A 13092-nucleotide genomic window follows, 5' to 3' on the forward strand; every position below is an offset into this window, starting at 1 on the left:
GGAGATCCCAGAAGAACGTTGTTACTCATAAATCACCACCCGCACTGCCACTGTCAATTCACCAGGTGAGTGCTCGACTAGTATCACCAGGACCCGGTACCAATAAAGGGTGACTTCCTTAAATAACTTCAGGGCAGACTAAGGCATCAGGCCCTTGACAATGTAATGTGCGATCGCTTCTTGATCCGGGAATTGGAGTGACCCGGCCGGCACCAATAAAGGGGCATGTTCCGTGTATGAACTGCAGCTGCAGGCAGACCCTTGGGAGCGTTGCGGCGGGGAAATGGCAGTTAGCGCTGGGCATCATTAGCAAATATGCAGCTACGATCTAGGGCTCAGTAGTCAGTGATTTCTTGCTTAGAGTCAGACAGAGTTGTTAGCGCTGGGCACCATTATATGCAGCTTCCGGATATGTAGGGCTTACCTGCTTAGCGGCTAGCACGATTTCTTGATGAGACAGAGTGACTGTTCAGCTGCCTACTGAGGCTGCAAAAAAAAGTGCCGCCCCCCTCATTCTGCCGCTCTAGGCACGGGCCTTGTTGGCCTAGGCAGTAATACGCCCCTGATTGAAACAAATAAACTGCACTTTCATTCATAAAGTATAAGATACTTCATGTAGAAAGCTCCTTTATTTGATTCAATCGATCGCCGTTTATAGCTTCTACAGCAGCCCACAGCTAAAAAAAAATTTGGCTAAGAGGTGACGTTTTCACCTCTTAGCCAATAGCCGTGCGGTTAATCCGGTTTGGCGCCCATGGGAGCTGGATTTACTGCACTGCTATTGGCTAAGAGGTGAAAACGTCACCTCTTAGCCAAAAAATGTTTTAGCCGTGCTCTAGTGTAGGAGGTAAGAGCGGCGATCGATTGAATCAAATAAAGGAGCTTTCTAAATGAAGTATCTTATACTTAATGAATGAAAGTGCCCTTTATTTGTTTCAATAGTAAATCCTAGCATTTGTAAAACGCTAGGATTTACTTTAACTTTAAGAAATATAGAAATACTTAATGACCTATCTACATAACTCAGGATAGCTCCTATGTTAAAAGTCCCAGGTTCAAAACACATTTGAGGCAGTAATTACTTTTTTAATTTTTAAAGTGATGTTAAAACCCATACAGAAATGACGAAAACATGTAAAAAGCCTTGTAGCTAAGATTATACTGTTTGTGTGGGTGGCTTCTATATGCAGTGTGCTGGGTTTGAATAACTGTTTGATTGCTAGTGGTCATGGCAATTTTTATGTTTCATTTCTAACAGTACATTTCTATATGTGATGTTATAAAGCAATAAAGAGAAACTCAATGACTTATCAAGAATCTATATATCTGGAAATAGAGTGCCTAGTTTCTATGTTGAAAGTCACAAGTTTAAAACACACAGGGCCAAATTAAGTGGCATGCTATACAGAGCTTTTCGCTCATGCGCTAACACCGCTGGAAGTAAACTTCGTGTTTTAAGATTTCCTTGGTAATATAGACGTCATTTTCTTAGTTGTGCTTGTAGGCAGTATATTGAGAGGGTTTGCAGAGTTTATTCCTCTCCTTTGTATAGCCCATTTATTGCAGTTTATCATACACCCTTACAAATGTAACGTAACCCTTATTGTACTTGTCCGTGTATGTCACGAATCCCAGTAATGTTTTGAACTTTGAATAGCGCTGCGTAATCTGTTGGCGCTTTATAAGTAACCAACAATGTGTTTTGAATTTCTGTTAAGAGGCGGCAAAAACCTGTATTTTACCTTTAGTTTCGTATTTGAGAGAGAGCTTAAAACTCTGAAATTGAGGTCCTTTTTTTCCATTTCATATATAGTACACATATTCTTTAGTTATAAATCCATTATTTGCAAGAGTTTCTATAGGCATAGATGTATACATGGTTTTCTCTGATGATTAAAGGAATAGAAAGGTCAAAGCTGAAATGTACATGGGTGCAAGAAGAACTTTTGTAATATACTTCCATTAGTAAAAATGCTTCTAGTAACAGCTATTACTGCTTTTCTGTAGCATACGCACATATGCTGTGACTAAACCTTGTCAGAGCGTCAGCAGGTGTACAAGACACAAATTAAGGATTCCCCGGCACAATACAAACCATCACCAGCTCTCTGAGCTTGAATATTTGTGCACAGGCCCTCACAGCATATGTGCGTATGCTGCTGAAAAAAATAGTAACAACTTTACTAGAAGCATTTTTTTGTTTCTATTTAAAATTAAACTGTACCCATGCACATTTCAGTTTTGACCCTGATCTCATCCAAGGTAATCCAAAAAAATTGTCCTTTAAGTGGGTACTGAATATTAGAATTGAAGACCCCTGGTGTATAATTTGCCCATGGTTGTTAGGTTTAGAGAAACGTTTTTCTGTTTTGTTGTTGTTGTTTTTTTAGAAAAAAATGTGCCTCCTGTGATAAATGCATAATGAATTAATGTGTTTGTACTGAACACCCACTTTCTAGATAAGCCTGTGAAAATGTAAATCAAACTTGATTTTTTTTTTAAAGTCAGGAAATAACAAGGTATGTGTTTTTGTGATAAATCAATGATGTTTTAATAGTTTAATAATGAGAAATATTTAAGGTGTATGTTTGTTGTTGATTAGTTCATGGGAGTGGCAAACGTTTTGTGCCCAAACTGGCAATAATCTTTTAAAAAAGTGTCTCACAGGAGATATGGACCTAGCACTGCAATATGTCGATAGCCTAGGCGTAGAATGTTTTTTTTGCATACAACTTTGAGAAGACTTACTAAGATACACCACCCCTGCAAGTATATATGTTTTTATTTGTATACATACCCATAGCGCATTCAAAAAGCAGTGGTTTACATATTTGTGCTTATAATTTTATGACAAACACCTAACATTTTCAGATGTGCGGATGTTTTCTCTGCGGATCATTTCATGGCTTGTGTGTGTTTCTATGGCAATACATTTGACGGGTTGTCTTGTGGTAATCCTACTGAGAATGCAGGTTTCTCTGGGGATGAAAGCACTTGTATATGTGTTTTTCTTATGATAAATCTGTGGTCTGTAAATATTTCTATAATGATGTATATCCTTCACTGCATGCACAATGATAAATATATGGCACCCGTGTACTTTTTCTGATGATGAATGTGTAAATATTTTTTTCTGATGAATCTGTGGTGTCTCATAAATAAAGCCATGTGATGTCTGCATGTTTTTCTGTAGTGTGTGCACTTTTCTCACCAGCGATCTGACAGCAGCTGCTTGAGCTGAGGTTTGGGCAGCTTAAGTTGTTGCTCCTTGATAACATAGCTCAGGACCTGCCTGTCTGAGTACTCGTAGTACGGCTGACGGCCCAACTCAAACAGCTCCCATAGTGTTACTCCCAGGGACCTATGCAGAAGAAGAGGTTTTCACTTAGGGACACAGCTTATATCATTGCAGACAAGAATGGTTAAGCACAGGGTATTTGTTTTACAGCAACAAACAATGCTGACGTGGAAGAACGTGAATTTATGTGCCCTACTGTCTGAATGCTCTTCTTCACTAGTCTCCTTGCTCATCTTCTCCTCATCCGAGCACTTATCCTTCCCTATTATACACATTATTATTCCCAATTCATCCCCTTCCCACCTGTTGTGTGACCTCACATTTACAGCAACCTTCCACATTTCATGCTATCTACACCTGAGCGCTTAAACTCATACTCACATATCCCTCCACCCACAGTGGCTATTCCTCAGTACTCAATAATCACCCTGGCAATGGGTAATAATTTGTTTCATCAACACTGTAACTGTCCCAACAACATCCCGGTAAAACATGCCCCTACAAGCTCTGTATGCCCCTCTGCAATCACTCTGCTAGCCTCACTCCTTTGCACGTGTCTTGGGTTACCATAATAATATGAATGACAAATGCAATACTCATTTTTTTGTTTCACAGCTATTTATATTGTTTTGCAATTCACATCAGCCTGTTATACTTAAACAGTTTTGAACTGCCTTAGCTTTAATTAAACAGGCCCACAGTCCTGACAGCTGTAGGCCACCAGTGTGTTATCCTTAGCTCTGGCTCTCATTGGATATATTAGAGACATTGTACTGAAGCAAGTGACAGCTCCACCCAAGCTGAGAAGCAGAGAGAAAGTGAATGATACTAGAAGAAGCGGCAGAATCTTACCAGACGTTACTAGCCTTTGTCTGATCCACCACAAGCAGGTTCCCATGCACCTCGTCAATGAGCTCCGGTGCGATCCAGCGCAGCGGCACCCACAACTGGTCTGACGTCACAAGGTAATCATCCTGCCGGGCATAAACACAGCTCAGCTACAGCTTCAAGCTCCCCCTTCTGCTTCCTCCTCCCCCCCCCCCCTCCCTGAGGATCAGCAGACGTCTGACTCACCCTGACGGAGAGAGGTTACACAGAGTCCCCTCCTCTCCCTGGGGCAGACAGGCTCTGAACTGGGAGAAAGCTCCTGTTTCCCCCCAACACACACTTTCCTTAATCCAGGCAACTTGGTGCCTGCTGGCACAGGCTGGGGGACAGCTGGCTATGTGCCATGGTGTTTGGTTACAAACCACAGAATAGAACAGGAAAAAAACAATTTCTCTGACAGCTCCAGTGACTACTGTATGAGCAGAGGGTCAGGACTGGCAATACGTAAAGCATAACAACCACAGGTAACACTGCCTGGACCACAGAGCTGTCATTTTACTACTGGTCTCCTATAGACATAAAGGGTCAGGGCACACTACTCACATGTCCTTTCTAATCTGCCCTTTCCTCATTATTACAAAACCCTGACCTTATTTGATCCTTTTACATTCATTAAATAGACACACATCCCTGCAGTTATTTTATGGCAGATACCACTCCTGCTGGGATGATGCTATATGGATCTACTACGTTTTTTTTTTTTTTTAGAAAATTGTATATTGTTTATATTTAAAGAAAAAAAAATTCCTATAATAATAATAACTACTCTACAGAGACTTCACTCAATTAGTGTAATTAAATGCAAGCTAAGGATAAACTGCTGATTCTTTCTGATCATTCTGAATATACTCTAAGGGGCTTTAAAGTAAAGGGAAAAAAAACAATAATTGATCTTACATATGAAAGAACATGTAAAGCTCTTTACATTAAAATCAACAGGAAATGCATGTTTGATCATAAATAATTTCTAGACTGTTTAGTGGATGATACCCCCCCCCCCCCAGCTCTTTTGGTGGATGTCTCAGCCAGCATGAAAACAATTTTTTTTATTAAAATAAAAAAAATAAAAAACATTTTATAATGTTCTCTTCATAGATGCAGCAAGAATAATATGACTGTCTTATCCCTTTTTTTATTGGTGAGCTCCAGTTTTGTTTGCCTATGGAGATGTCTTCGCCACACTTACCCGGTACTTGAAATGTGCCAACCCATAGTCTCCTATTTTCACAGTCAGATCCGCAGTCAGCAGACAATTCCGGAGAGCGAGGTCACTAGGTATAGGGGGGGAAGCAGAGTTTCATATAGTGAGGACTCTTGGGGTCAGTATACAAAGAGTAAACCACATCAATCCCTTTATGCAGGTGCCCTTTAACCTCATTAGTGAAAAATGTTTTCCTCTTTTTTTATCTGTTGCACTAAAGAGCTCTACATGGAAAACAACAGAAAACAGCAGCTTCAGCAGATGGGAAGACACACACTACAGTAGCCTCTCAGGAACATCCTCAGTGCCTGCATCTGACTACTCATAATAATCCCAGAACAGTCTGTGCCCAGCTCAATGCTTTGGGCATGCCAACCCTGCCTACAACCACAGCTCTTTCTCAAACACGTTCAGTGAAGACTGCTTCTAATTAAGAAAACAACTAAGCTTGTCTAGTACTGCAGAAGATACATTCAGCTAACATTTGCTAACTGGTACCCACCAAAGCTTGTAAACCCATTCAGTGCCAGTCTGGGATAATAGGCTACTCAGTCATTCCATGATTCACAAACCAATGGAACGTCTGACATATACAGCAGAATAATGTGCTCATAATGCAGCTAACAACAGGATGTTCTGTCTTTATTTCACGTATCCATTCTCAAATCCCAAATATATCTACCTACCTGATACGAGGCACCTGATCCCCGATCCGGTGACATTTAGCTTGAGTTCTGACTTTATATATGAGGATAAGAAGGGACGGGAAAAAGCACAATAAAAAGATAGTGGAGGTTGCAGTTTACAAAGAAAAAAGAGAGATAGTTAAAGGGACATTAAACTAAAAAATGCTTTATTATGAATATGAAAATGCAGCAGTTTGATGCTTTGCATTAAAAAGGCCAAGCTAAACTCATTTTGAAGCTAACAAGAAATGCTTGTTTGTTCAGAACAGGCTGCTCATTGGCTGACAAGAACAACTCCCAGCGCTCTGTTGGTGGATAAGGAAATGCTTTGGCCAGTATGTAAAATCTTACCTTGGAGGGTAAGAGAAAAAAAAAGATTTTTTTTATAGGGAAAGAAGCAAAAGTTTACTATGTACGTAACAGATAACTATTTAAATATGTTAAAATATATTTGCATAAAAAAATATTGTTAAAGCTATTTCTCTTTAAACTATCACGATGTGCATCTCTGTCCAACTGATTGTTTATTGGCTGATAAGTAGGCACAACTCCAACTGCTTATTAGTGGTGTTTGTTGTTGTTTTTTCAGTAGAGGATCATTAGTATTTCTAATAAAACTTTTAGATGCAACAAAAAAAAAATACTTTAATATTCCTTTAACGTCCCTTTAAGAGCAAAAATAAGAGTAAATGGTGAGAAATTATAGAATGAAAGAATACGATGGTCTAAGCAAGAGTGAGAAAAAATGTAAAAGAAAAAAGAGCAAAGTAAACGAAAAGGAGACAGGGTCAGAGAGTGACATCAACAGTGGACCAATGAATAAGATCAAGGGAAGGATAACTGAAAAAAGTGAAAAGGCTGCTCAGGGGAATAGCAGAATATGATAGAAGAGAGGGAAAAAGTGATAGGAGGAACTGAAATGACATAGAAAGACATTTTATAGAGACGGTTGCGAGAAGAATAAGAATAGATAAGTGACAGGCTGGGGTCACGTTGTCATCCGAGGTACCAGGAGTATTGAGTGCCTCCTGCAACAAAATCACTGATGCTGGAGCCTACATGTTCCACTCAGTCAGCATCAGGATATTGTTCCAGGGGACAAACGAAGAAAAACTTCCGAAGACTGAGTCTGGGGCAAGTAACAGGGAGTGAAAAATATAAGAGGAAGGGAAAGCAAACAAGGTGAAAGGAGATGTATAATAAAAACAAGGCATAAAACCAATGAAACAAACCGAGAGGAAAATGATAAACAAACAGTTATAGGAAGTGAGAAAGACACATGAGCTTAGATTCCAAACTAACAGCTAAACTGGTCACTTTATCATTGTTAAATACTTAGAATAATTGGAGATAAATAAAACCTTATATTTGGGGACAGTTAGGTGTCATAAAAAAAGGTTTCGAATGTCACTCGGACATAAATAGTATAGGAGAACCAGCCTGTGACAGTCGCCATAATATACAGGACATATGGGAGATCTGAAGTCAGTATTCCAGCCCCCTCACTACACAATTCATCCTTTAAAGGGACAGTCTACTCCAAAATTGTTATTGTTTAAAAAGATAGATAACGCCTTACTACCCATTCCCCAGCTTTGTACAAATAACATTGTTATATTAATATACTTTACGTTTAAACCTCTAAATTTCTGCCTGTTTCTAAGCTACAATAAAAACTGTTAATTCACATGTGCCATACAGATAACATTGTGCTCACTCCCATGTAATTGTGCAAGAATCATCACTAATTGGCTAAAATGCAATTCTGTAAATAGCCCTGATATAAGAGGGCAGTCTGCAGAGGCTTAGATACAAGGTAATCACAAACATAAAAGTATATTAATATAACTGTGTTGGTTGTGCAAAACTGGGGAATGGGTAATAAAGGGATTATCTATCTTTTTAAACAATTAAAATGTTGCATTAGACTGTCCCTTTAAAGGCACAGTCTACATTAAAATTGATAGATAGATAATGCCTTCACTACCGATTCCCCAGCTTTGCACAACCAACATTGTTATATTAATACACTTTATAACATTTAAACCTCTAAATGTCTGACTTTTTCAAAGGCTCTATTTACAGCCTCTTAATCACATGCTTTTGTATTTGCTTTTCATAACGGGAGACTGCTAGTTCATGTGGGCCATATAGATAACAATGTGTTCACGCCCAGGGAGTTATTTAAGAGTTAGCACAACACAGAACTAAAATGCAAGTTAATAGATAATAAATAGTCACAGTCATGTGATCAGGGAGCTGTCAGAAGATGCTTAGATACAAGTAAATTACAGAGGTAAAAAGTATATTAATATAACTGTATGTTATGCAAAACTGGGGAATGGGTAATAAAGGGATTATCTATCTTTTAAAACAATAAAAATGATATTATAGACTGCCCCTTTAATGTTGTTAGCAACATAGATAGTATTAAAGGGACAGGGTAATAAAAATGAAAGTTTCCTGATTCAGAAAAAGAATGCAAATAAAAAAAATATATATTAATTTACTTTTATTATCTTAGTATCCTCTGTTGAAACATAGCTCCTTTCCATGAGAACATATCTAAATATGCTCAGAGGGTGCACATCATATATTGATACACTGTTTAACGCTATAACACCAATTTATTTGCTCACGTTTCAGCTATTTTGCTGGCCCTATACATTCATTTTAATTTCATTTAAATCTGATTATGATTACATTTTAATTAAACACAAAATATGAGCAGAAAAATCTGTGCTTTTTAACCCATAAATCAAATAACAGAATGGGTAGAATAAAACATAAAGCTTTCAATTTGTGATTATCAAATTTACAACATACAGTATATTAGAATTTAAATATATTTAAGAAAATTCACACTGGGAAGCAAATTTGTCAATATATATATATTTGTGTTGTTTTTAACGACCATTATGATGTTTGGAGCCGAAAGAAAAAGATACATTTTTTTTAAGGAGTTTGGGCATGTTCATACAAATAAGATGTAAAGGCCTCTTCAAATACTCCTTAACCGTTTTTAAAACAATTACAACAGAGACAGGAACCCAAACAAATAGTACGGTGTAGTCTGAAGTCTTAAAATGTTGCTTAACCCCTTAATGACTGAATTATTCTGCCATGGAACAACTGAGCATACTGAAGCTGTGTCCTTAAGGGGTTAATGCACTGATTATCACAGACTTTAAGAAGTCTTAATGGACTATGAAAAAACGTCTAATAAGATCATGGGTAAGACTTGACTCTGTGCCATAGATAGACATAAGCTAGAAAGTAACACAAAGCGTAGAACTGAGATTAGAAGGAAATGAGAGATGCGGATATAGAAAATGGTGAGGCAGTAACAAATGATCAATAGAATATGGGGCTGGTTAACCCCTTAGTGACCAGAGCACTTTTCCATTTTCTGTCCGTTTGGGACCAAGGCTATTTTTACATTTTTGCGGTGTTTGTGTTTAGCTGTAATTTTCTTCTTACTCATTTACTGTACCCACACATATTATATACCGTTTTTCTCGCCATTAAATGGACTTTCTAAAGATACCATTATTTTCATCATATCTTATAATTTACTATAAAAAAAATTATAAAATATGAGGAAAAAATGGAAAAAAACACACTTTTTCTAACTTTGACCCCCAAAATCTGTTACATATCTAAAACCACCAAAAAACACCCATGCTAAATAGTTTCTAAATTTTGTCCTGAGTTTAGAAATACCCAATGTTTACATGTTCTTTGCTTTTTTTGCAAGTTATAGGGCCATAAATACAAGTAGCACTTTGCTATTTCCAAACCATTTTTTTCCAAAATTAGCGCTAGTTACATTAGAACACTGATATCTTTCAGGAATCCCTGAATATCCCTTGACAAGTATATATTTTTTTTTAGTAGACATCCCAAAGTATTGATCTAGGCCAATTTTGGTATATTTCATACCACCATTTCACCGCCAAATGCGATCAAATACAAAAAATTGTTCACTTTTTCACAAATTTTTTCACAAACTTTAGGTTTCTCACTGAAATCATTTACAAACAGCTTGTGCAATTATGGCATAAATGGTTTTAAATTCCTCTCTGGGATCCCCTTTGTTCAGAAATAGCACACATATATGGCTTTGGCGTTGCTTTTTGGTAATTAGAAGGCCGCTAAATGCCACTGCGCACCACAAGTGTATCATGCCCAGCAGTTAAGGGGTTAATTAGGGAGCTTTTAGGGAGCTTGTAGGGTTAATTTTAGCTTTAGTGTAGTGTAGTAGACAACCCCAAGTATTGATCTAGGCACATTTTGGTATATTTCATGCCACCATTTCACCGCCAAATGCGATCAAATTAAAAAAAACTTAAAATTTTTCACAATTTTAGGTTTCTCACTGAAATCATTTACAAACAGCTTGTGCAATTATGGCACAAATGGTTGTAAATGCTTGTCTGGGATCCCCTTTGTTCAGAAATAGCAGACATATATGACTTTGGCGTTGCTTTCTGGTAATTAGAAGGCCACTAAATCCTGTTGCGCCTCACACGTGTATTATGGCTAGCAGTGAAAGGGTTAATTAGGGAGTTTGTAGTGAGCTTGCAGGGTTAATTTTAGCTTTAGTGTAGAGATCAGCCTCCCATCTGACACATCCCACCCCCTGATCCCTCCCAAACAGCTCCCTTCCCTCCCCCACCCCACAATTGTCCCCGCCATCTTAAGTACTGGCAGAAAGTCTGCCAGTACTAAAATAAAAGGGTTTTTAAAAAAAAAATGAATTTTTTTTAGCATATTTACATATGCTACTGTGTAGGATCCCCCCCTTAGCCCCCAACCTCCCTGATCCCCCCCCAAAACCGCTCTCTAACCCTCCCCTCTGCCTTATTGGGGGCCATCTTGGGTACTGGCAGCTGTCTGCCAGTACCCAGTTTACAATAAAAAGTGCTTTTTTGGGTTTTTTTTTTGTTTTTTTCTGTAGTGTAGCTTCCCCCAACCCCCCACCCCCCACAAACAAACCCCCACCACCTTGCTGATTGTTTGGATTTTAGTTTTTATTATATTTTTTATATCCCCATTTTCTGCAGTGTAGCGGTTCCCACCCGCTCCCTCCCCGTGCACGCGCCCGCCCCCACCCTCCCGTGCACGCGCGCGCGCCCGTGCGCGCCCCCCAGCCACCCCCGCCCACGATCCCGCCCCCCTTCAGATCCACATGGCCATCGATGGCCGCCACCCGCCTCCCGGTCCGGCTCCCACCCACCAACGCAGGTAGCCACCGATCTCCGGTGCAGAGAGGGCCACAGAGTGGCTCTCTCTGCACCGGATGACTTAAAAAGGTTATTGCAGGATGCCTCCATATCGAGGCATCACTGCAATAACCGGAAAGCAGCTGGAAGCGAGCAGGATCGCTTCCAGCTGCTTTCCACACTGAGGACGTGCAGGGTACGTTCTCAGGCATTAACTGCCTTTTTTCTGAGGACGTACCCTGCACGTCCTCAGTCGTTAAGGGGTTAAAGGAATAGTATAGTCAAAAAAATTTTTTTTTTTTTCATGATTCAGATAGAGCATGCAATTTCAAGCAACTTTCTAATTTACTCCTATTATCAATTTTACTTTGTTCTCTTGGTATCTTTATTTGAATGTAAGCTTAGGAGCCGGCCCATTTTTGGTTCAGAACCTGGGTAGCGCTTGCTGATTGGTTGCTACATTTACACATCAGAAAGTGTTACCCAGGTGATGAAAAAAATGGGCCGGCTCCTATGCTTACATTCCTGCTTTTTAAAATAAAGATACCAAGAGAACAAAGAAAAATGGATAATAGGAGTAAATTAGAAAGTTGCTTAAAATTGCCTGCTCTATCCAAATCATGAAAGTTTAATTTTGACTTGACTATTCCTTTAAGTAGTGTAAATAAAAACACAAACCTAGCTGCTGAAGCACTGAAACCAGTCTGCTGCTTTACACTACCCTCTTATAGATGCTATATAGACCGCTTCCCTCTCACCTGTGAGTGTAGTTGTTCCTGTGCAAGTGCAGCAGCCCACAGCATATCTCACAGCCCATCCTCTGCAGAGTCAGGGGGTCTGGGGCCGTGGACTCAGTGGCAGCACAGCTCTGCAAGTAGCCTTTAAGGTCCCCCTGAAAACAGAAGCAACATCAGTTTCAATCATATGTCACCTAGTTATTAGAAACTCAGAATAGTTAGCGACAACTGTGTTATTCCACAAACAAAAACACCCAAAAACAACACTTTAAAAAAAAAAAAAATGGTAAAAATGTTGACGCTTTGCATAATTAAAGTCTCAAATATTGAAAGGAGTAAAAATAGACTCTTCCCAAGTTTAAAGGAAATATAAATGAAACTGTAAATTGTAATTAAAACATTAAAATGTCACTCAGGGAGTTCTAATTGAATAGTTTATAAATGAACATGCTTGCAACATTGTATCTCCTGAATGTTAATTTATATATTGATCATCTAAGACTCCCGGAGTAAAATTGTATTGTTTTAACCATATGTGTTTTATTAAATTTACTAAGAAGAGTTCCTGTTTTAATAGTCATTTTGAATTGAGTCTAACGAAGCGCTAAGGGTGAGTAGTAATTTGGCTTAAGCAGAAATCTTTGTTTTATTTACAGCTATGTTTTGCATTTTCTCTTCTTTTTGAGGTCCTTACTGTGAAACTGAAGTGTATTTGATTGAGCCTGATACCTAGAACTAACGTAGCTGTGTCTAGTGTGAGTAGCTATTTACTTCAGCTGCATTTAAAGGGACATTCCAGACAAAATTAGAATCCACATGGATACATTTCAGTTTTGAAAAGACGCATTTTTGTAATATACATGTATTGGTAAAAATGCTTCTAATAAAAGCTATGGCTGTTTTAAATTTGTATTTAAATATGCACTGTGCACCAGCATTTAAACACATCACTTGCTCAGAAAGCCTAAGGTGCTTGTCCCATCTGGTAATGACTCAATTTGTTAATTACGGACATGATACAAGCCCCAGTGGCACTCTGAGCAGCTGCAATATTTAA

The 13092-nt window shown here is 38.7% G+C and overlaps 1 protein-coding gene across 5 annotated transcripts in view; it reads right to left on the reverse strand.

Moving 5' to 3' along the window:
- AATK (apoptosis associated tyrosine kinase) overlaps nucleotides 1–13092 on the reverse strand; it is a 234073-nt gene that overhangs the window by 37284 nt on the left and 183697 nt on the right. For all 5 annotated transcript variants that reach the window (XM_053706663.1, XM_053706646.1, XM_053706654.1 and 2 more), the window contains 4 exons: nucleotides 12057–12190; nucleotides 5373–5457; nucleotides 4151–4272; nucleotides 3212–3361 (listed from right to left, as the gene is read on the reverse strand). In XM_053706663.1, the coding sequence (XP_053562638.1) occupies nucleotides 3212–3361; nucleotides 4151–4272; nucleotides 5373–5457; nucleotides 12057–12190 (491 nt within the window). The remainder of the gene's footprint in view (nucleotides 1–3211; nucleotides 3362–4150; nucleotides 4273–5372; nucleotides 5458–12056; nucleotides 12191–13092) is intronic.

Source organism: Bombina bombina, chromosome 1, assembly GCF_027579735.1.
Source record: "Bombina bombina isolate aBomBom1 chromosome 1, aBomBom1.pri, whole genome shotgun sequence".
Taxonomy (NCBI): domain Eukaryota; kingdom Metazoa; phylum Chordata; class Amphibia; order Anura; family Bombinatoridae; genus Bombina; species Bombina bombina.